Genomic DNA, 22,881 nt, shown 5'->3' with positions numbered 1-22,881 from the left:
ATTACCTTGCAACCATTAAGGATCACATTGTAAAAGAATATTTATTAACATGAAAATACTCATAGTGTATTTCCAGGTAATGAAAGGGGGCTACAAAACAATATGAAGCTATGAACACAGATGTGGAAAAATACAGAAATCAGTGATTTCCCTTGGGATGAGCATATGGGTAATTTTCTACCTACTTTCTTTTATGGTTACTGTAGTCTTCAAGTTTTCTGTATTGAACACACATTACTTTTGCAATAGAAAAAATATGTTATAAAATGGAAAGTTACAAAGTCTCTAATATCACAGGGTAAATGGAGGGGAGAGAATAAATCAAGATTACATAGAGAGGAATAGAATATAAGGTAATAGATACTATCGGAACAACTATATTTTTAAAGATTATGAACAAAGGCAAATGAGACTGAGTGGTAGGGTGTCAGATGACTTTTTGCCTATTTTCCTCTAATTTCAAAAAATGTTAATATGTGAACTTTATAATGATAACATTTTAATATATCCATTTTTCCCCCATGATATATCTATGTTTCTGCAACATGTCGCTTTTCTCAGTTGCTGAATAAAGACAGGACAGGTAAAGGAAAGCAAGAGGAGGCCTCTTCCCAAACACGATGCCCAATTTCCGGAGGTAAACAGGGCTACTTACTGGGAGCCTTCATGGAAATGGTGTACTCATTCTCCAGCTTGGCTTCCACCCTTATGGAGGGAGAATCCTCAGGAGAAAATTCTGCTTCTGTCGTCACCCTCTCATCCAACTTACATCTCACAATGACGTAGACAGTGGTTTCTGCCTGGAACAGAAGACCAGTCATCGTCCCCTCTCCATCCTGGGGCCCCTATTAGGGTGCTGGGCCAGAGGGTCTGCCCGGCTCCTGCGGCCCCAGCTCTGTCTAGGGAGGCTGTTCCGGAGCCGAGTGGGGTCTGTGGTCCAGTGCTGAGCAGTGACTGTTTGCCACGGGTCCCAACAAGACAAGGTAGAAAAACCGAGAGTGAACATTTATTTATAAACCTTTATAGCAATTTGATGGAGTAATTTATGTCTGCTGAACCTAAAAATAATTTTATTAAAAACCTTGGGCTTGTATTTTATATGTCTTTTTATTTCATTTTTATGGCATTTCTGTCTTTATTGTATTTTACAAAAGCATTGGTCCATGGCAGAATTGAAAATTTAGAGAAAGCAAAAATATTCTTCACCACAGATAGTTGAAGGAGCAGTTTTAGACTAGCCTTGCTACTCAAACTGAGGCCAAGGGACCAGCAGCAAGGGCATACCCTGGAAGCTCGTTAGAAATGCAGAATCGCAGGCCCTTCTTGCACTCTCTGAACCAGAGTCTGCATTTTACCAAGACCCCTGGGTGATGCATGCACCTCACAGCGTGAGAGGCACCAGCCTGGAGAAGCCCTCTCAGGTTCTGCAACTTATGCTGTTCCCCAAACCAAAAACCTTCTGTTGTTTTATGGACAAAAAAATAAATAAATAAATAAATAAAATTTATTGAAGGATTAATTTTTACAAGGTAGTGAGCAACCTGAACAGCTATTTTATAACAGCTATTTTTGAGATCTCTTGCTGAACCTGCCAAATGGGATTATGTCGTTTTACCGTGCTAGTTAAGCTGGAGAATGGTCCTTTCAAGACTTTGAACTGGTAAGGATAGGCCCCCCAAAAAACAGGGGAAACAGAGAGATTTCTGGCAGTAGTGAATCCCCAAGTGCTCATCCTAAGATTCTGCTATAAAGTCCTTATAGTAGTAGCCCCTCATGACAAGGGCCATGATTTCACATGGCAAGGGAGGGGCATGTTCTGGCTCCTGGAGGCTGCTAGGCTGAGTGCAATGAGTTTGTGGTTGACCAGGTTCCTGCTGCAGGCCCAGCCCTGTCCCACCTGCTCCTTCTCCCGGGGAGCATGGGGAGCCCAAGAGAATGAGTGTGTCTCCCCTGTTGACAGCCAGGACCCAACTCCAGCCCAGCCATGCTAGGACCCAGAGACCTAGAGTAGGCAACAAGGAGAATCCTGGGTTAGTGGGGAGCCAGGATGAGAGAAGGAACGGAAGCCTGGAAATCAGAGAGGCATGCGAAGGGCATCATTCTGTAGTTCCAAATCTCCTCACCCCAGGCACCCACCAACCTGATCTCAGATTTTCATGCCTAATTCTTAAAACACTGCGCAGTCCAAACCAAATATGTCCATGAGTTCAAACCAGCCCAAAGCAGCAGTTTGCAATGCCCACATAGGGAGTCCTTGCCCAATGCCTCGTAGCCTCAGGCTGCACAGAAAACCACTCACAAGCGCAAGGAAGCTAGTACTTCCCATTGCCACAGCTCTCACACCCTCTTGTCTCAAGGAGCCCACAGTGGCAATCTTAGCAAAGGGCTTGTGTCCACAGGGAAGCATTTTGCTGCTCTGAACTAATATCACACATTTTTCATCAGGAAAGGAAATATAATGGAAAACTATCAATACTATGGTAGGATTCAAATGAAAATGGCTCCTCAGTTGTCCATCACATCCGTGTCACCTGTTAATATATGTCCCACTGCTGAATATGTTAGTCACATTATGCTTAGGCATTAATCTTATCCCTTTAGAAAGCACTACTGGTTAGCAAATTTCAGCCATCAAGCTTCCAGGTACTCCTTTGGGTCATGCCAGTGTCCAGTTGACAGAGAAGTAAGGTCTCAAAATGCCCACCTCTCCTTCCTCTAAGTGCTAGGCAGGCAGGAACAGACCCAGGACTCTAACTCAGGGTTGGCAGAAGTGTCTTGTAATGCTCATGTCTGCTGGTCTCCCACATGTTCTAAATTTTTGATTCATGAACTAAAATCTTAGATTGATAACACATACATTCCAGGGTTCGTCTCTCTTTGACTTAAAGGAGTGAGGTGTGCCCAAGGCTCAGGCACTGGGGTTCCCAGGGCAGCTAATGTACAGGGGAAACCCCATGGGAAGGCTAGGGTTATACTGAGGTGCAATAGGAGAACCCCGCTCCTCTTACCACAACACATGCATTGAAAAACCCAAAGCCCCTGTTTTGACATGGATCCCCCAGCCCCGGGAGTGCCTACCCCACAGCGAATGCGGTCCGGCTGCACCACCATCAGGTTCCCAGGCAAAGTCTCCGGTGGCAGGCTCTGCTGCTTCGAGTAGGGAAGGACCCTCTCGTCCTCGGTCTCAGTGTCAGTGACTGAGTCACAGCCAGAATCTGGAAGATAGAGAACACGGCTGAACGGGAACAGAAGGAAGAACTGTGCGCACGTTCCACCCCATGCAGGCCCCAAACATTACCAAATAGGAAATGGCTCTGAATGTCAAACAAATACAAGCTGAAGGGAGTGACTCAGGAAATCATGAAAGAGGATCTAATGGGGGAAAAGTCAACCACCATGTAGGCCACAGGGATAGGGTGACAGCAAGAGGATGATGGTGGAGGGGAAAGCCAAAAAGTCTGATGCAGGCTGATGTCTGAGGCAAGTCTAGTCTCAACCAATAGGCGTGTAAAGCTTTACCTCCAGACTTCTTGCAGGGCTGGCTTTGGGGGTTGTGAGAAAAGGAGGTGCCTTCTCCTAAGGTGGGGTCAAGAATGGGCTGTCCACTTAAAGGTCATCCTTTGAACATCAAGTAAAACCTGTGCTGTCCGGGAAGCCACTATTCCTCAAGGTCATGGCGAGCCAATGTACCCCTTCTGGAGGAACAATGAAAAGCAACCATTTTCAACAAATCTTAGATCAGTGTAGCCAGGTCCAGCTCAGTGCCACAGCCAACAGCTCTACTGTGAGAAGATTAGAGTGTGCACAGATTCACAGCAGGTGAGCAGGGGTGTGCAGATGTGTGGGGCATGGCATAGAACGAGATGATGCTGAGATGGTGTAAGTGGAACGGACCAGAGCTCTAAGGTAGGGACTCTCGGCCAAGGTCCATCATTTGATAGGCTACCTGTGTGCAAGATTCTGTGTGTGCACATGTGTGTGTGTTTGCCTATGCTTTCCGGGAGATAGTCCAAAGCTTCATCAGATAACCTCCAAGAAGGATAAAATGGTCAAGAATTGTTAAGAGGAGAGCAAAGCTTCACCCAGTCCTTTTCTTGGGCTTGCTCTTCTTCATTCCTAAACCACTGACAGAGCCAGCCAAACATGTTAGGCCCTGAGAGGACATAAGGATGAATCAGACATCAATCCTTCCTTCAGGGAGCCCACAATCTAAAAGGTGGCTGGGGTGACAGGTAAAGGTTAGCTTGGCTGACTCCTGCAGCCTGCCTTTCCTAGAAAGGAGCTGGCCTCCTGCAGAGCTCATGGCAAACAGTCCTTATAGAACGCTGGGCAGTCAGTGGGTCAGGCCACTGATATGTTCCACAGAAAGCTGTAACCACAGACTTGTACCCTAGACCCCAATTCATGCCAGGGGAGAGGCTGTGCTCCCATAACCATAAAGGCTGAGGTCGGGGAGCAGGGCTAGGGCACCAAGGCGCCACCATGTCCTACTGCTACACCTGTGAGACAAGGACCTCCAGAACCTGCTCATCTTAGGGAGGGTTGAGCCTTGCCAGATATGCAGCTTAAAAGCCCCACAGCCTTGGACAGGGATCCCATCCTAGAGCCTGACATCTGTGCTGAGCTATGTCTACACACAGCCCCAGAGTGTGATGGGCAGTGAGGAACGTACTCCTGCTGCTCTTCCCCTCTCCGTGATTTCTCCCAAGACACTCTATTCCAGTAGGCCCAGCTGAGTGCAGCAGCCAGGTCTCTGACCCTGTTTGCACAACAGGAATCCAGGCAGAATTTAGTGCTAAGACACGGGGCAGAGGAACCTGAGAGTTCCATGGAGGATGAGACTCTTTTTCGCCAGGCATCAGAGCCATCAATCTCCTATACCTCTCCTTTCCTTTCCAATCCTCCTGACTCCCCTCTCCCTCAACGCGAATTATCCCCCTGCAAAAGCTAAGTGCAGTGGTCTCCTCCCCTCCCTGCTCTCCAAGCCAAATTAACCAAAGGCTGCCATTTTCTCCACCAGATTAGCCCTTCCCCACACCCTTCCCTCCTTGATCCTTTATTTCTAATATGGCCAGGCCCATCCCCACAGACAGGGCCGTACACGCCACCCAAGCAACCCCCACCCACCCCAGGAGCCTGTGAAGGAAAGAGCCAAAAAGATCAGTGATAATTAATCTTTTTCTTCTTAATAATTGGGTAACATCACGTCAAGTTTCAAGTTTTTTTTATTAGATGCCTGGACATCCCATGTTTTCATTTCTGAGGTTCTTCCTGGATGAGAAAATAGCCCCATTGACTTAAAACATTCCATCAGTTCCTTAAAACTGCAAGAAGCTTCCAGAACTACTCATTACTCCAGAATTGTTTCGAGACTATCCTGCGTGGCTGGGGTGGTGGGCACCCACCCTTGCCGGTTACTATACAGTATAATCTCCTTGGGACAGATGCACAGGACAGTCTACCACAGCCTCAACAAAGAAAAAGTTCTTCATTTCTGCCAGTTTACTGACCCATTCGTCTGCTGACCAAAGAGTCAAAGCCCTAGTAAATATAACTCAGAAAGGAACAGAAAAAATACAAATAAGGCAAGTGAGAAAGAGACGACAAGGACAGATACAGAGAAGAATTTTTAGAAACACATTGATATGAAAACTCTATGCTAGGAATTTTGAAATTTTCAATAGAATTTTTATGGAAAAATGTAAATTACCAAAATTGTCTCAATATTTGTAGAAAACCTGACTAAATCAATAATCATGGGGAAAACTTTCCTCAGTTTTCAAATAAAATTGAGAGCAGAAGCTGTACACCCCTCCTTGCATTGAATTTTCAATTGTGGTTGCAACCATGTTCTTCTTTATAATATTCAACTTTTCTATCTAGGAAAATTCCATTTCTATAGGTATTATGTCTCCTACTAAAGTTTAAAACACAAAAAAGGGTAGTCTTATTTTATATTAAATTTATAAAAAATTAAACAGAGCAACTAAATACAATAGACAGCCCAAAAATCAAGCTTCATTCTCATAAAAACTTAATATGTGATAAAGAAAGCATTAAAAATCAGTATAGGGGCTGGTCCGGTGGCGCAGCAGTTAAGTTCACACGTTCTGCTTTGGCGGCCCGGGGTTTGCCAGTTTGGATCCCAGGTGCAGACATGGCACCGCTTGGTAAGACATGCTGTGGTGGGTGTCCCACATATAAAGTAGAGGAAGATGGGCACGGATGTTAGCTCAGGGCCAGGCTTCCTCAGCAAAAAGAGGAGGATTGGCAGCAGATGTTAGCTCAGGGCTAATCTTTCTCAAAAAAAAAAATCAGTACTAGGGCTGGCCCCGTGGCCAAGTGGTTAAGTTCGTGTGCTCTACTTTGGTGGCCCGGGGTTTCACGGGTTCAGATCCCGGGAGCAGACATGGCACTGCTCGTCAGGCCATGCTGAGGCGGCATCCCACATAGCACAACCAGAGGCACTCACAACTAGAATATGCAGCTGTATACTGGGGGACTTTGGGGAGAAAAAGGAAAAATAAAATCTTAAAAAAAAAAAATCAGTACAGAATAAAGAAAATGGCCGGTGAGAAGGATGACTCAGCAGATGGTGCTGGAAAAACTGAGCTATTTGGGGTGAGGGTGGAGGGATAGAGAATTAGATTCTTCCTAATTCTCATACACTCCAAAATAAAATTTAGGTGGATTATAGATTGAAATCAAAAATAAAATAAAACAAATTTTGAAAATTAAAAAGGTGAAAATTTTATTATTGGTTTGGGAAAAGATTTGTTAATCTTAAACAATCAAAAGAAAGATAATCCAAACAAGCAATAGAGTTGATGACATGAATTAAAATTTTAGTAAACTAGTTTTAAAAACCTAAAAACTAAATTGTAATACTTATAGAGGTATTAGTCATAAGAGCCAAAAGGTGGAAATAACCCAAATGTCCATCAACTGATGAATGGATAGACAAAATGTGGTATATTATTTAGCCACAAAAAAAAAGAATAAAATACCAACACATGCTACAACATGGATGAACACTGAAAACATGCTGCGTGAAAGAAGCCAGTCACAAAAGACCACATATTATGATTCCAAAAATATGAAATGTCCAGAATAGGCAAAGTGATAGAGACAAAGTAGATGAGCGGTAGCCTAGAGCTGAAAGACTTGGAGGGGGATGGTGAGAGCTAAAGAGCATGGGGTTTCTTTTTGAGTTGATGAAAATATTCTAGAATCGATTGTGGTGACAGTTGCACAAGCCTGTGAACATACTAAAAAAATTACTGAACTGTATACGTTAGATGGGTAAATTTTACGTTATGTGAATTACATCTCCATATAGCTGTTACCAATGGCAAATATCCAACAGTAAATAAAAATCTGGTTTCAAACTAAAACTTTGAAATAAATAGGCCAAAGGGTTAATCTTCTTAATATATGAAGAGGTCATAGAAATCTCTTTAAAAGTGCCCAAAGCCCAATAAGTAGATAATTCACAAAGGAAGAAATACAAATTACCTCCCCATCCAAAAAGATAAAATAGCATTCATCATCACTAGTCATCATGGAAATGCAAATAAGAATAACATGTTGCTATTTTACATTTTCAAATCAGGAAATGTTTGAAGGTGAGACAGGGCAGAAACTTTCATTTGATGCTGAGAATAGTATTAACTGGTACCTTTCTGGAAAGTCATGTGTCCATATACAGAGAAAGAAAGTCTTTAAAATGTTCATACCTTTGGCCACATAATTGTACTTCTAGAAATCTCTCTTAAGGAGGAAAATTAATGTTCAAAATGTACAAAGATAATGAATGAAGACGTCTGCTAAGTCATCCTTTCTATCAGTGAAAAACAGAAAACAATCTGATGAAAAAATATTAAAAATATTATTTTCAAAGAGTTTTAAGTAAAAGCTCACAAATTATGTTAAGCAAAAAAGAAGGATATAAAATCATGTATCTTATAGTGTAGGATATCAATTACATAAAGAAAATGGCATTTAAAAAGGTCGGAAGAAAATGTGTGGTGGGATTGTGTGTGGCTCCTCCCTCCATCCCTCTTTTCTTCCTTCTTTCCAATCTTTCAGGAATTTTCATATTTTCCACAATGAGAAAGCACTTGATAATGGGGGAGAAGTGAAGAGAAAAGCAGCAACGGAATCTTTTGGCTACATTGGCACCAGCTTGGCACAAGTGAGAGGGATCCTAACTGGGTAGCACCTGGGCGACATTCTGCAGTGTCCAGAGGGCCATACAAACAATTCCTTCCAGTAGGTCTGGTTGTGTCGTCACCTGAAACGAATCAGCTCCCCGCATCTAATTCATTTCAGGAAGTCAGACAGGACGCCATTCATTCTGCAGGGTGATTCTGGTGGCACTGACTGACAGCACCAGCGCTCACGTTTCTTCCAGCCACGTCGGCCTCTTCCACAGGGCACTAGAGACCGGGGCCAGGGTCCAAGCACTGCAGCAGATTCAAAGTTTCCTTTGAAGGAAATGCCAACTCAGACATAAGCACCACTGAAACCCACCTGACAGAGTGAGATGGTCCCAGACTTTCCTACTTGAATGTGTAGATCCCTCTCAACTCCTCCCCATCTTGAACATAATACCACCTTTGCTGTCCTGAGACTCAAATAACACGTTTCAGAGAAGGCACTCTGAAAACTCCGAGGGGCCTCTGCGATGTAAAGTATCATTAAGGCACCAATAGAATCCTCACTCCTTTAAAATGTAATGACATCCTCTCAGCTTTTATGAGGTCTAGAGAAGCTCTGAAGAAATTACAGAAAAAGACTTTCTTCATGCCTCTGGCTCCCCAAAGTCTCACCTATAAAGGACCTATGTGGCAAATACTCCTTGAATTCAGTGGCAGGAAGTTTGTCTCTTCGGAGAAGTTGCCTGCTTTCACTTGTTAGACAAGAAGAACAAGCAAACATGGTGTGTTTCACCTTTTGCCCTTGCTGCCAGGTTGCTCAGTGACAGTTTTGGTTCTTAACCACTGTTAGACTCTCATTCAGGCCCTTGGTCTTGTCTATTTCTCTTTTCTATATTGTGTTTAATTTTGGAGGCTGCTTTGAATACTTTGGGGATCTAGACAGGATGTGAATCAATGTTTTTTAAACTGGCATCTGCCAGAAGTCCTCAGACATAATCCTTACGAGAATTTGTGCTTGGGCTTTTCTTTCAGATGAAAATGCCTTTAAAAAATGGGATGCAAAGACAGTCCAGATTATCTGGATGACCATCTTATAACTGGATCCTGCCAGAGGACTGTGGTGCCTGCATTTAGAGTGTGTGTGTGTGTGTGTGTGTGCAATCATTCTGCAGCGAGGTCATGCTATGCTGAATGTCAGGGGCTAACGAGGAAAGAAGAGAGGGGGCAGGATGATACATACATGAGGCATTTGTGCCAAGTGAACACAAGAAGGTTTCCCCGTACACTACTCCATGCAGAGAAATGTGCTGGGAGATCCACGGCCCAAAATGACACAAGGGGCTGCAGCCCTTCAACAGCCTCAGAGAGCACCATGGCCTCGTGCCGTGTTCACGAAGCTGCTTCAGTAAACCAGCATCGCCTATGACAAAACAACTGTCGCCAGTTTGCCTTTGATTTATTTTATACCTATATTTGCGTCTTGGTTATTTGTTTTGTGTTCGGAGTTGGGAAAGAACAAGAAGCATAAGGAGGTGAATATGTTTATACATATTTAAACAACATCAAAATAATCTGTCAATACTAAAGGTTCATTTTTTTTTTTTCTTTACAAGGGAGTCTATTGAATATTTAGGCTAAAAAAACCTATGAATTTTAAATGAAATGTGTATATGTATGCACTTGGAGCCACACCAAGCCACATGGAGCAGCTCATACCGGTGACAGCGCTGATGACAGACTCATTATTACTAACAGTGATCATGATAAAAGTTAATTACTGAATACCATGGTGACTGCTCAATAGTCTTAATGTCATTTAATTCTTACAACAACGCTGTGAGATAGGAAATAATATCCTATTCCCCTTTACAGATGGAAATACTGTGCCTGAAGGGTTGAAGTGACCTGGCCGAGGTCATGCACCAAGCAAGCAAAGGGCAGAGCGGAAATGCGCCCCCAGGTGTGTGCCCTGCCTCCCTGATGGATGTGGTCCAGGGCAGGAAGCAGCGTCACTTGCTATTCCTGGTCTGAGGTTGTGACTGCAGCTCATGAGACATGACGCGAGATTTTGCTCATCAACGCCTGGTGGTGCTGCCTTGTTCTGAGCAATGCCACCTTGGATAGGTATGCTGTGACCTGCCACCAGGGTCAACAGGCACATTCCAAGGATGGGGTTTAAGTCAAGAGACATTGAACATCAACTGAACCAGCCAGGGTCCCGCAGGCTAGAGGGGCCCCTGACCCAAGGCTGCACTCTCTTACTTTCCAAATAAGTTTTCAGACCACAGTGCTTACTGCCTCTTCCCTGCACATTGTCTGGCACTCAGATGGGACTGCAGTTTTTTGATAGCCTGTGGGACAGGTTGGTAAAGAGGGCCTGAGTGTGGTGTTTGCTGATCTTGGAGAGTTTCTTTCAGAGTACACAAACTAACTCCTCTTACAAAGTAATGCTAAGCTTTGGAAAAAGTATAAACAAAGATTGTTCTTAAAAATAACCACAGCTGCCAATGGTGAGCATTTACTATATGCCAGGAACCAGGCAAAACCCTTAACATACATGATTCCATTTTATCACAACTACAATAATTCTGCCCATTTCACAGATGAGAAAACCAGGGAAATTTAAGTAAGTTGTCCAAGTCACACAGTGCACACTGTGGACTGGAAATTTGGCCTCCCAATCCATGCTTTCAAGCCCTCTGATAGCATTTCCCACACTGTGGTCCCATAACCTGGGGTGCAGGAGACGATCCCAAAGTGTATGGCAAATGCTCAGTGACACTGAGCCGCACAGCAAGAAAGCAGTCCCTTTTCAACTCTTTCAATCCCACTTCCATCAAGAAGAAAGCCTCGGTTTGGTAAGAGGATGAATTTTAATGTCTCTTTAACATGCTTATCTCCCTTTGCACCCCAGAGAAAACAAGGCCTTAATCCCACAGGCTTCTGTAGGCATGAGCATCTAGTAGAAGTTACTATCACTGTTTGGTTTTTTTCTTTGTAAAGACTGGCACCTGAGCTAACATCTGTTGCCAATCTTTTTTTTTTCTTCTTCTTCTTCTTCTTCTCCCTAAAGTGCCTCAGTACATAGTTGTATATTCTAGTTGTGAGTGCCTCTGGTAGTGCTATGTGGGGCAGGGCACATTCTGTGTGGCCTGACAAGCGGTGCCATGTCTGAGGCCAGGATCCGAACCAGCGAAACCCTGGGCCCCCATAGCAGAGCACGCGAACTTAACTACTCGGCCACGGGGCTGGTCCCCACTATTTGGTTTTTATTGTGTTTATTTTTATAGTTACCTTCTTTTTATATCAAGAGATACTGGGTGGCAAAGTTTCCTTTTAAAATAAATTTACTTAAATAAAAAAATATGAATTGACAAAAATATTGTTACTAGAACAACAGAAAAATTTTGGAAATAGTGGTGATGGTTGCACAACACTGTGAATGTCATTAATGCCACTGAATTGCATACTCAAAATTGGTTAAAATGGCAAACATTATGTCATACATATTTTGCCACAATTTTTAAAAATTGATAATGTAATATACCCCAAAAACCTATTGTATTCTACACTTTAAATGGGTGAATTGCATGGCATGTGAATTATATCTCAAAAAGCGGTTAAAAAAGGGGCTGAACCCATAGCCGAGTGGTTAAGTTCGCGCACTCCGCTGCAGGCGGCCCAGTGTTTCATTGGTTCGAATCCTGGGTGCGGACACAGCACTGCTCATCAAACCACGCTGAGGCAGCGTCCCACATGCCACAACTAGAAGGACCCACAACGAAGAATATACAACTATGTACCGGGGGGCTTTGGGGAGAAAAAGGAAAAAATAAAATCTTTAAACAGCGGTTAAAAAAGATAAACCAAAACCATATTGATGATTCTCAAATGACTGAAGTTTGAGAAAAGCTGAATTATGCTATAGTGCTTCCGTTTTGTTAAGCCAAGTTTACTAGTGATTTTTAAAATAAGCTAAAGCGAGGGTGAGAAAGGAAGAAGAAGATCTTCAGGACAAACATGTTGAATTATTTTCTCTGAGTTTTGGATGACAAGGAAAAAGAAACTGAGCAGAGAAGGAAATTAAGGAGATAAATTTCAACTGAGAATTAAGAGCTTTCCACCAATCTAGCCAAAAATGGAATGAAACAGAAACGGTCTTGGGGGCCAGTCAGGACCATGTGCGTCTCTGGGCTGGCTAGAATGAAGTAGGAGGAGACCATCAATTTGTGTCCAAGATTTCCAGTGTGGCCGGTAAAAGAAAGAGTGAAGAAGAGTCAAAGATTTCTTGGAAGAATGCAGAAATGAATAGCCAAGCAACCTAGGTAGAGGGGTCCACGGAAGCAAGAGGCCATGTTCCCTCTGCATTTGTATTCTGTGGGGGTGACCCAATTTAACCATCGCACAGATGGGGCAGGAATATAGAGAGTTGCCTGAGGTCTGGAGAACCTTCTGGAGGCCTTTCCACCCAGGATGAAAATTTCTCAGCTATTACGATTCTCATCCATCCTACTGAAGCCACGATGATGAAATCATAAAACAACATCTACCCCAAAGCCAGGCATAAAATGTTATGAAACCTGAGCTTCCTAATCACCTGGCAAGTGTCTACTAAACATGTATGACACAGGTCCCAGGGGCATCCTCCATAGTCTTGGCCTTAAGGAGCTTATAACAGAACTGGGAAGATGAGGCTCCATGTGAAAAAACAGAGGACTATGTGATAGCTTACCAGCCAGCACGAACCTGCGTGACAAGGCCATAAACACAACTAACCAAAATGAGTTATCTTCCTAAGTGTTTATAAAAGTGCTGACACATGAAAAATATAACAGAAATTTAGAGAAGTTGAGAAAACCTTCCTGAAGGATGAAGAAGACTAGTTAACTTATTTTAATTAAGTCAAATAGCATTTGGATGCCGAGACCATCCTTCTCTGAAAAAGGTATATTTTCCATTTAATTAATAAAATAATTTGTAATTCTTTCCTTTATTCCTTCAACAAATATTCACTGCCTATCTATGTATCTATGAGTATTTGTTAATACTCAAAGCCTCTCCTAGGCCCCCCAAGAAATGTAAGGGTGAGACCATTTCTGTCCTCACTGATGGTGGGGGACCACACAGGAGAGAAACAGCTTCTCTCCAACTTCCAGAGATAAATGAGAACAGGAATAACTTCAAAACAAAACGTTACGAAGCATAAGCAGGGATTTATAAAACACAGTTTATGGCCACCAGAAGATCAAAGAAGGAAGGACATCCCCAAAGAACTGACAAGGGCCTTGAAAAGCACAGAAAATGCTGACACGTGGGTGGGAAGGATTTTCCTGGCAGAGATAAAGGTATGATTAAGGGCACAAAGGCATGAGAGTAAATGATGTGTTTGCGCTACAGGAAGCCATGGGGGGTCACCTTCTATGGGGGGGAGGGGCAGGGGAGCCTGGGTGTCAGAGAGGACCCTGAATGCCATTCAAGGAGTTCGGTCTGTTTATTGAAGACCTGTCAGCAAACAGTATTCATGAGAAAAAGAAATTCTGTAAAATATAGATTGAAAATGTAATTGTATTTTTCTAAAAGTCGAAAAATTTTCTTTGCTGTTTTTGAAATAATTCCAGGCCACAAACAGGATATATCAGCTCTTTTGTAAATCTTAGTCAGAACTGAGGTGAGCGGCTGACCACCCTTCACACCCTGAGCAAGCAGTGCCTTCAAGTATATAAAATAACACAAACTAGTGGCTAACAAAGTGTCACCAAGCCAACATCCTGCTCTGTTCGCTTTCACCAGCAAATAAGATGCTACAATTAACCTGATGTTTGAAAGTATACCACAAGCATGCATGGTTCACAAAATGCTTAGAAAAATGATTCTTAAGTAGGCTAAACATTTCTCCTGTCTATCTTGTTCACAATCTCTATTAGCTTAGAAAATCAGTGTTATGGCTATTATGGTGTCCTTAGAAAGCACAAAGGGAGACTTCATACTTGACCTTGCCCCCAAATTCCAAATGTGTGACTCCAAATGACGGAGCTTTTGCTCCACTGCGAATTCATGTGGGTTCATGGGGGGAGGCGAGAAGCTAGCAATGGTGGGACTCAGATCTTGAGTTTCAACAACCCCCACCCACCCCCCCAGCTTCCCGGCAAACATCAAGACTGCTTTTTCATTTTAGTCATCACACATGGGTCTTTCTTCCCCCTTGTTCACCCACCTTGGTTAATGGGTATTGAATTTCCCATCCAACTAACCCATTTCATTTAAAAAGCTCCCAACACAGTGACAAGCATACCAACCCACAAGTCACCGGCTAGCCCCAAAGTCACATAGAGTCATCAGTCAGAATGATATTAAGAGGGTCAGTAGAATGCCAGACTTTTAACCACCACATGTCTTACTGGCATTAAAGTCAGGGGAGGCAGGAGGTGACAATTATTTAGCAGTGTTAGTGTGAGTCCATTAAAGTAACATCAATCATTGTCCTTGTCACCTTTATCATCATCTTCATGATGCCAAAAAGGTAAGGTAGAGTCCTTTGGACATATCCCCAACTCAGACTTTAAATAAACTCATGGTGGCCACTCTGCCTCCCCAGAAACAAGGAGAAAGGAATAGAAAGGAGGAAGGAAGAATGAATCCACTCCTCCCACAAGCCCATGCTGACTTTCTGAGGCAGGCAGTGCTGCTGACTTTCCCAGCTCAGGCTGGCTCACCTTCACATCCAACCTGCTTTGCCATCCAGATGCTCCATGCCAGCTGCAGATTCCTGAAGCTGCCTGGTTTCACTACACATCGGTGAACTTGCGGTGCTGGGTAGAGGCTTCTGGGTCAAGAATCTACTGTACATCAACCTCAGTCTTTTCCAGCTCACATAGACAAGGAACCGTCTCTCCTTCATTTACCAGAGAATTCCCCTGGCCCTCCTCAAGGTACTCAAAGTCCAGGATAAGAGAGGAGGACTGGAGGAGAGGAGACCTCAGGCCTCTGACACCCTTATCCAGCCTCCACCTACTCGCTCTAAATGAACTGTTCAAAGTGTTTGCTTTGTTTTGTTTTAAAGCAAAGGATGATGGTTCTTCCCTTCCCCTCCCCAACTCACCCTACACGCTCTTCAGCTTAAACAAAAATAGCCCCACAGCTGAGGCTGTCACGACAACCAATGAGAGAGGGAGCTCACCCTTGTCCCCCGGATGATAAAATCTGCCTGCAGCCCTCCCACCCTCCAATCTTCTTCCAAGTTCAACCTTCAGGAAGCTTTCCTGAGTGTTAGAACCAAGTTGCTCCATTCTCATCCAAGAAGCCCAGGGTTATCTGGAATTCTTGCACCATCCAGTGCCTCAGAGCTTTTTAATCTGTTCTCATTTGTTCCTTCCAGCGTCCCCAGGCACGTGTGACAGCTATGACTATCTCCATTTTGCAAAGGGAAAGCTGGGAGCACAGGAACATGAACTGACTGGCCCTAGGTCATCAGCTGCTGGTTCAATGGTAGAACCACATTTAGAACTCAAAGTTCCCGTCTCCTATCCAGTTCTCAGATTGAAGGAATAGCTACTCTCAGGAAACATCACCCCAACAGGGAAATAATTCCCCTGGAAGAGCTGCTTCCTGGCCATAGACTGAAGTTCCCTTAACCAGTCTCTGGGATAAATCTGGGAAGGATTGGGAAAAAATCTGCTCCCCACCACGCGAAACAGTTTCCACGGAAACCCACCTCTATCCTGGACCAGCATCTCAGGAGCTGCTCCAACCAAGTACACTGTGCTGGCCAAGTTTATCAAGATCCTTAAGAAGCACTGTCCATACCTGCACTCCAAAGGCCACTGCCAGGGAGAAAGCTCTCTACCAGGGCTCTCATGGCTGGAGGCCCACAGGCCCCTGTTTCATCGTTCAGGAAACCCCAGTGTTGCTAACAAAGCAGGAGATACCACAGCCCTCGTGAAGGGTTCCTCTTTCTTCAACTCTTTCCGACACTTATAAATATGCTTCCTCTCTCTATGTAAATTTCGTTCAAAAGGCAAGACACAGGCTTGTAAGGAGGCCATTAATAATTAGTCTTTAAACAGGCTCTTCTTGGTTTCCTGGTTCAGGAATCAATTCTAATCTAACAGACACTGATGTCTGGATTTACTGGTGTGAGGACAGACAAATGGGCTTTGTGCGGGGAAGGCCACAAAATGCAGTTTATTTTCACCCAGCTAAGAACTGAGAGGCCAAAGGCAACTCTCGATAATAGAACCGAGCTTAGGAAATTGTGAAGAAAACTCCTTTCCTTTCGTCTTTCTACCACTCAGGCTACCACTCTGCCTAGAACACAGTCAAACTTCCAGTTAAAGCTGAGATGGTGTTGACACGCCCCCACTTTTGCTGACCGTTAGCATTCTAACCAGCTGAAACTATGAAATTGGACTGGTCAGTTTCACTTTCTCTTCTTAGGAAAGATAACTTTCACACCTCACCCTGAAACGCTGTATCTGGCTTGATAGTATGGTCAAGTTGGGGTGGGGGCACAATTCTCCTCAGTGATCGGCTCAAAAAAAGTACAAAACAACAAGATGGTACTCCAAATTCTGCTTAAATAACTATGGTTCAAAATAAAAACTCCTTTCACGCAGGAGCTTCTGATTACCCCCCAAAATTAAAACCTGGGCCACGAAGGGCAAGGCTCTAAAGATACTGTATAATATTTCCCAGGAACATAAACGCAGCTACTGAGGGGTTCTGTAAGAGTGCAGTCAATGAAGCCACAGACGGCCTGGATTCAAGTCCCACCGCTACCATTTACTGGGTATTCATGACTTTTCTAAGCTTCAATTTCCTCTCTTTTAAAATGAGGATATTTATACCTGTCTGGCCTGCTGCACAGGCTTGTTGGGATTAAGTGATAAACAAACAAAAGCCCTTTGAAATCTTAACAGTATTAGACAAAGTTAAGTATTTGTTATTTTTGTTATCATTCATTTACTGAATGGGAATTCCTGTGAAATGATTCTCCATGTAGAAATGGGCAGGAGCGTACCTCTCCATCTGGTAGTCCAGAGCTAGACAATCAAATGTGAACCAGGAAGTGAGTGTCAGGCAGCCCAGGGATGCTCCAGGCAGCCACGGAGACAAGAAACAGCAGAGATCCAGCTACTCCCAGGCAAGAGAGGTGAGCCATGAGCCTCCACAACAAAATAGGAGTCCTATACCCACCAGATCCCCCAGGGAGATTGTTCTCACTGTGGCAGCTGATATGGATTTCTAAAGTGGGAACCAAGCTGCTCAGAATGTCTGTTGCAGTGGAAGTCTGCACTTCCCCAGGAATGGTCACACTCTCTTAGAGGAAGCAGCCTGGCAAGGGGCAGTATAGCAAAGCAGTAAGCACAAGGGCTCTGCCTGCATTCAAACCCCAACTCTGCCACTTATTATCTGTCATTTACCTCTCAGTGCCTCAGTTTCCCCATGTGCAAATGGAGATAATAATACGACCTATCTCATACAACAGTTGTAAGTATATAATGTTGATTCATATGCAATGCTTCACAGAGTACCTGACAGAGAGTAAGCACTGAAGAGTCAGCAGTTAGTGTTGTTTATCTGTTGACCAAACTGTTCTTCCACTAGACTGTGATTTCTTCGAGGGCAGATTCCCTGAAATTCATCTCTGGATCCCCAGAGTGCAGAACATAGTGAGAAATCAATAAATGCTTCTTGCATGAATGAATGAGATAAGACCAACCACCTAAGTTACTAGCAGGGGGTGGAAATACAACACAGAGAGAACCACGGCAAGCCTTCGTGCCTTGTGCCTTTTAGTATGGAATCTGGAGAGAAGCAGGAAACTGACTAACCGCTCCCCAAATTTATGCTAGTGGGCAGAACCAGGCTGCCGTGAAAATTCGGCATGGCACACACTGTGTGTCCTTCTGAGAGGCAAACACTAAAATGGGATTAAACATGCAAGGATTTTATTAGGGAAAGTGCCTGTGACGGAAAATGGGGAGGGATGCTGGGAGAACCATCGGATGGCCTGAGCCCGAATGAAGAAGAAGTGGAGGAAGGATGAGTAGAAGCACCCTAGACCAAAACAGTCTTAGGAAAGTTCTGCAAGCCTCTCAGGGAGTCCTCGAGCCACTGGAGGAGTCCCATGTCTTCCAGGAGCCGGCCTGCTATAGCAACCCTGCCATGCTCAGTTATCAGCCAGGAGCAGCCTGTGGGAAGCAAGGTTTTCATCAAATGCCGTGATGGATCCTGAGGCCCTTGGTCAGTTCCACTCCTGGCAGCTGGAGTTCTGCCAGGTGCACTCTCATGGCTGCCACGTACACAGTAGTCCTTAAGAGCATGGATTTGGGTTCCAGACAATCTACGTCAAATCCCGCCTCTTACTACCAGCTTACTTTAGACAAGTTACTCAACCTCTCAAAGCCTCATTTTCCTTATTTGTAGAATGGAAACTGTAATTCCAACCTCTTGGGATTGTGATTGTTGAACACGGTGCCTGACACATAGCAAGTGCTCAGTAAAAGGCAGCTGCCATTTCCCTGACCATTACTATTATTAGTAATGAAGTACATCCATTAGCAATCAGAACAAGGAACAGACCCCACCATTGCATACTGGTATTTGAGTTTTGTGAGTCTACCATAGGGACATGGGACATAAGCCTAGAACCAGGGTTTGGCAGTATCACAATTCAAACAACCAAACCAGTTTGTCTACAAATGAAAGGTCATAGGGACTTTTCTAGTTTGGCTCCTTCCTGGTGGGAGGTCAAGGCGGGTTGTATTGTGCCGGAATCCATCTCCAGCCACAAGCCCTCTCCTCTCTTCGACTTGCTGTGATTCATCTGCAGTGTCCTCAGCCTGTCCCCAGCCTGCTGTCTGCCTTTGAAGGAAAGTGTGGTCAGCATCCTTTCCCCCCAAGAACAGGCTGATTCCTGGGCTCTGAGAGACACCACTGCTATGCTGCATACATTCTGAGCACCTTGCTTGCCTTTGTCTCTGAAACGTTCATTGTTTTTTTAAAACCTTGGCCGGGGGCCAGCTGGGTGGCGCAGTGGTTAAGTGCGCACATTCTGCTTTGGCGGCCCGGGGTTCCTGGGTCCGGATCCCGGGTGCGGACATGGCACCACTTGCCAAGCCATGCTGTGGTAGGTGTCCCACATATAAAGTAGAGGAAGATGGGCATGGATGTTAGCTCAGGGTTGGTCTTCCTCAGCATAAAGAGGAGGATTGGCAGCAGATGTTAGCTCAGGACTAATCTTCCTCAAAAAAAAAACAAAAAACAAAAAGGACCTTGGCCAACTTTCTGGTAGTGGTCATCGCCAGGCTACTGCTGGCTTCTGGGCCCTACATCTGACTAGACTCACAGAGTATCCCCTTGTTGGGCTGGCTATGACCCAAGGCAATTACAGCTTTCTGTGGCCCCAGTTCAGCTGGCTTGGGCCTCTCCCAGCCTTGCTGACCTTGTGCCTTGATGGCAGTAATGACTGAGAACCACCAAGGAAAGGAGCCCCCAGACAAACTAGAAACCACACTCTTACCTCTCCCACAGGTGCCTCTTACCACTTCAGAGGCTGTTTCTCCAACCCCCACTTCCCAGAGGGTCACCAAAAACACATGCTAGGATTTCTGAGTTGGTTTTTTTTTTTTTTTTGTCTTTGGAGAAATGACCTTCAGTTCTAACTGAAAAGAGTCAAAATTAAACTAAAAAATATTGATTTTGTTTAATAATTAACAGCTTAACAAAGCTGATCAAACTGTATTTTCCAGGATAGTCTCCATTTTACAGGGACTTTTCCAGGGAATTTCCGTGTGGGAGCTGGAATCCAACACTTGAGCTGCCTGGTTTCAGCCCGAGGTTAGAAAGCTGAGGCTGAACCTCCCGACCAAGCTGAACTGGGCCGTTCTACGTGACGGGGAGGAGGTCACTCTCTGAAGCAGAAGCAAAGCCTCAAAGCAGTAAACGGGCTGGCCACTTGTTCATGTGGCCTCCAACAGAAGCAATGAGCTACCCTCTGAACGTGGCTTCTTTTTCTCCTCTGGTTCCCCAGGCAAAGCTAGGGAAGTGCTGGGCCAGCCGGACACCCGACATGCCCAGTGCCTGCAACAGAGATTTCCTGTCACATTACATCCAAATATTTACAAGCTTTGTAACTAGCCTTTTCATTCCACCTCTGCCTCTCGTTGGCACTTATCCCTCTCACTAATTGAAAAATCAATTGTTTTGTTTCCTTGCAAATCCACATTCTTACAAAGTGATACCCTCAAGCAAAAGCTGGGCAAAATCACACCCTTACCCTCAGATCAACTATCCATTAACCACTTGGCTGGGGTGTGTCACCTCCCCACTCCCAGTTGTCCTCCTCTGCATTAAGACAGAGTAGCAATACAGTTTGACACTCTGTGAGTGACACCCCAATGGTCTTGCCAACTACATTCTCAGGAAGGCCCTCTGACCTTCTGGGAACACTTCTCCCCAACAAGCCCAGTCTAGTTATGTGTAGTATGAGATACACAGCGTGAGCGCACACTTCCTGGTTCCGAGTCACAAGCACGAGGGCAAAATAGAGTTTTCACTGTTACATTATATTTAATTATAGAAACCACTAGAAATGTACATCAGGATCAAGATCAAGAAAAATGTATCCTTGGGCTTCGTATCTTCTCAGAGGGGAGGCAGGAGTGTTTGCCAATGTCCTGTCAAAGTGACGAACTAGAACAGAGAAACTGTAGTTTTTAAAGTATAGTCAACACTATATTAGAATTTTATACTTTAAAATTCAAAAGCTATTATTTTTATAATGTGAACTATGGAAGGGGGACGTTTGTCAAAAGGGAGCGTGGGTTAAAAGAGACTGAAAACTGCTTCCCTGTAGTCCTCGAGACACTGTGTCTACCTGTCCGCCACTCCCCTCAGCCTCTGTGCCGCCCCCACCAACAGCTCACAGTCCACAAGACCCTGCTCTTTTTCACTCTTCCTCTCCACCATATTGCAGTCCCTTTATATGTTGTGTTTTGCAAATCCAGCCGTCACAATATGGTTTATTTCCCCTTTGGTCAGGGTCAGTGACCTTCCAAAAGCGGGGGCGCCAGACACAGACCCCTGTGGGGGAAGAGGAGAATGGCTCACTCACATGAAGTAGACAAGGAGCACCTGGAAGGCTCTCATGCACAAAAACCTCCCCCACCTCCACATTCTACTAAGAAAAGCTTCATGGGAGTTACCACGCTGGGGATAATGCAAATGCCCCGGGGAAAGGTTCGGCTTCATGGTTGCTCACACCTTAGTAAGAATTATTTTTGAATCTTAGATCATGAGGGTTTGAAAGACACTTAAGAAGCATTTAGAGCAAAATTCCATTCAATAAAAGATTTTTTTTTTCTATCATAGTCAACCTTTATATGAATACTTAGTGACAAAACCTCCCTTCTTGAAAGGGTTTACTCCACTGATGGGCAGTTGGAATTCTCTGTGAAAGCTCATCCTTATCTTCAGCGCAAGCCTGTAGAATCTGTCAAGATGGTTCTGCTGCAAGTAAAGGAAATCACAACTCAAAATGCCTTAAACAATAAGGACATTTACTCTCAGAAGAGCAAGTCCAGCAGTTGGGAGGGCTGGGGTGGGCTGCCATGAGGGTTCAGCAACATCGTCAAGGCCCCAGGTTCTTTCCATTTCCCTATTCTGTCATCTTCAGCATGCGCTTCATTCTCAGGTTGGTAGCTAGATGGCTGTGGCAGTTGCAGGTTCATTTCAGACACAACAAGGTCCAGAAGAAAAAGAGAAGTATTCCCCCAAGCACGGAATAGAAAGTCTTCCCTTCACTTGGACTATTCCAACCTATGTCATGTGTACAACAACCATCCCCAGCGGGGTGCCATGCACTCACGACTGCACTCATCATCCAGGATGGAAGATGGAACTTCCTGCCTCCCAGGAACCTCCACCTCAGACAGAGTTCTCCCTTACCCTGCAACTCAGGACACAGCCACAACCCTTCCACAAAACGGCACTTACAACACGTTTCCAAACTCCCTAGTTGTCCTTCTCTGGACATATTCTAGTTGGTCAGTTTCCTCTTAAAAAGGCAGTACCCAGAATGAAACACGATTCTTCACAAAATATAGTGAGATTTCAACATTCCAAGACTGGGGAGCTATATATTTTTAAAGATTTTATTTATTTATTTATTTATTTATTTTTATTTTTCTCCCCAAAGCCCCCCGGTACATAGTTGTATATTCTTAGTTGTGGGTCCTTCCAGTTGTGGCACATAGGAGGCCGCCTCAGCATGGCCTGACGAGCGGTGCCATGTCCGTGCCCAGGATTTGAACCAGCGAAACCCTGGGCTGCCGCAGTGGAGCGAATGAACTCAACCACTCAGTCATGGGGCCAGCCCCGCGAGCTATATTTTTATTAATGTAGCTTAATATTGTAATAGTTTTCAGTGGCAATAAAACACTGCCGGTGCCGTATCAATCAAGTGGTCAACCATAATCTGCAGCTCATTTTCACAAGTTAATGCCACGCTGGATTTCTACCATGCTATACTAGTTGAACTGCTTTTATGGACCTAAGAGCAGAATTTAGGATCATCCCTATTAAACTAGATCAAGGTAATTTTTTTTTAAGATTTTTATTTTTTTTTTATTTTTCCTTCTTCTCCCAAAAGCCCCCCAGTACGTAGTTGTATGTTCTAGTTGTAGGGCCTTCTAGTTGTGCTGTGTGGGACGCTGCCTCAGCG

General features: G+C 44.4%; 1 protein-coding gene across 2 annotated transcripts in view; it reads right to left on the bottom strand.

Moving 5' to 3' along the window:
- The window catches only part of PIK3AP1 (phosphoinositide-3-kinase adaptor protein 1), a 112,025-nt gene that overhangs the window by 56,018 nt on the left and 33,126 nt on the right, over window positions 1–22,881 (bottom strand). The window contains exons 1-3 of one of the 2 annotated variants that reach the window (XM_044753269.2): window positions 14,873–15,178; window positions 3,079–3,215; window positions 656–800 (exon numbers count right to left, since the gene is read on the bottom strand). In XM_044753269.2, coding sequence (XP_044609204.1) covers window positions 656–800; window positions 3,079–3,215; window positions 14,873–14,897 — 307 coding nt within the window. In that variant the 5' untranslated portion in view covers window positions 14,898–15,178. Of the gene's footprint in view, window positions 1–655; window positions 801–3,078; window positions 3,216–14,872; window positions 15,179–22,881 lie in introns of those variants that run through there. The other variant, XM_044753258.2, reaches the window with a different exon arrangement.

Source organism: Equus asinus, chromosome 2 (genome assembly GCF_041296235.1).
Source record: "Equus asinus isolate D_3611 breed Donkey chromosome 2, EquAss-T2T_v2, whole genome shotgun sequence".
In the NCBI taxonomy this organism is placed as follows: Eukaryota; Metazoa; Chordata; class Mammalia; order Perissodactyla; family Equidae; genus Equus; species Equus asinus.
Note: the sequence above shows the minus strand (reverse complement) of the source record. Positions and strands in the feature narration are given on the sequence as shown.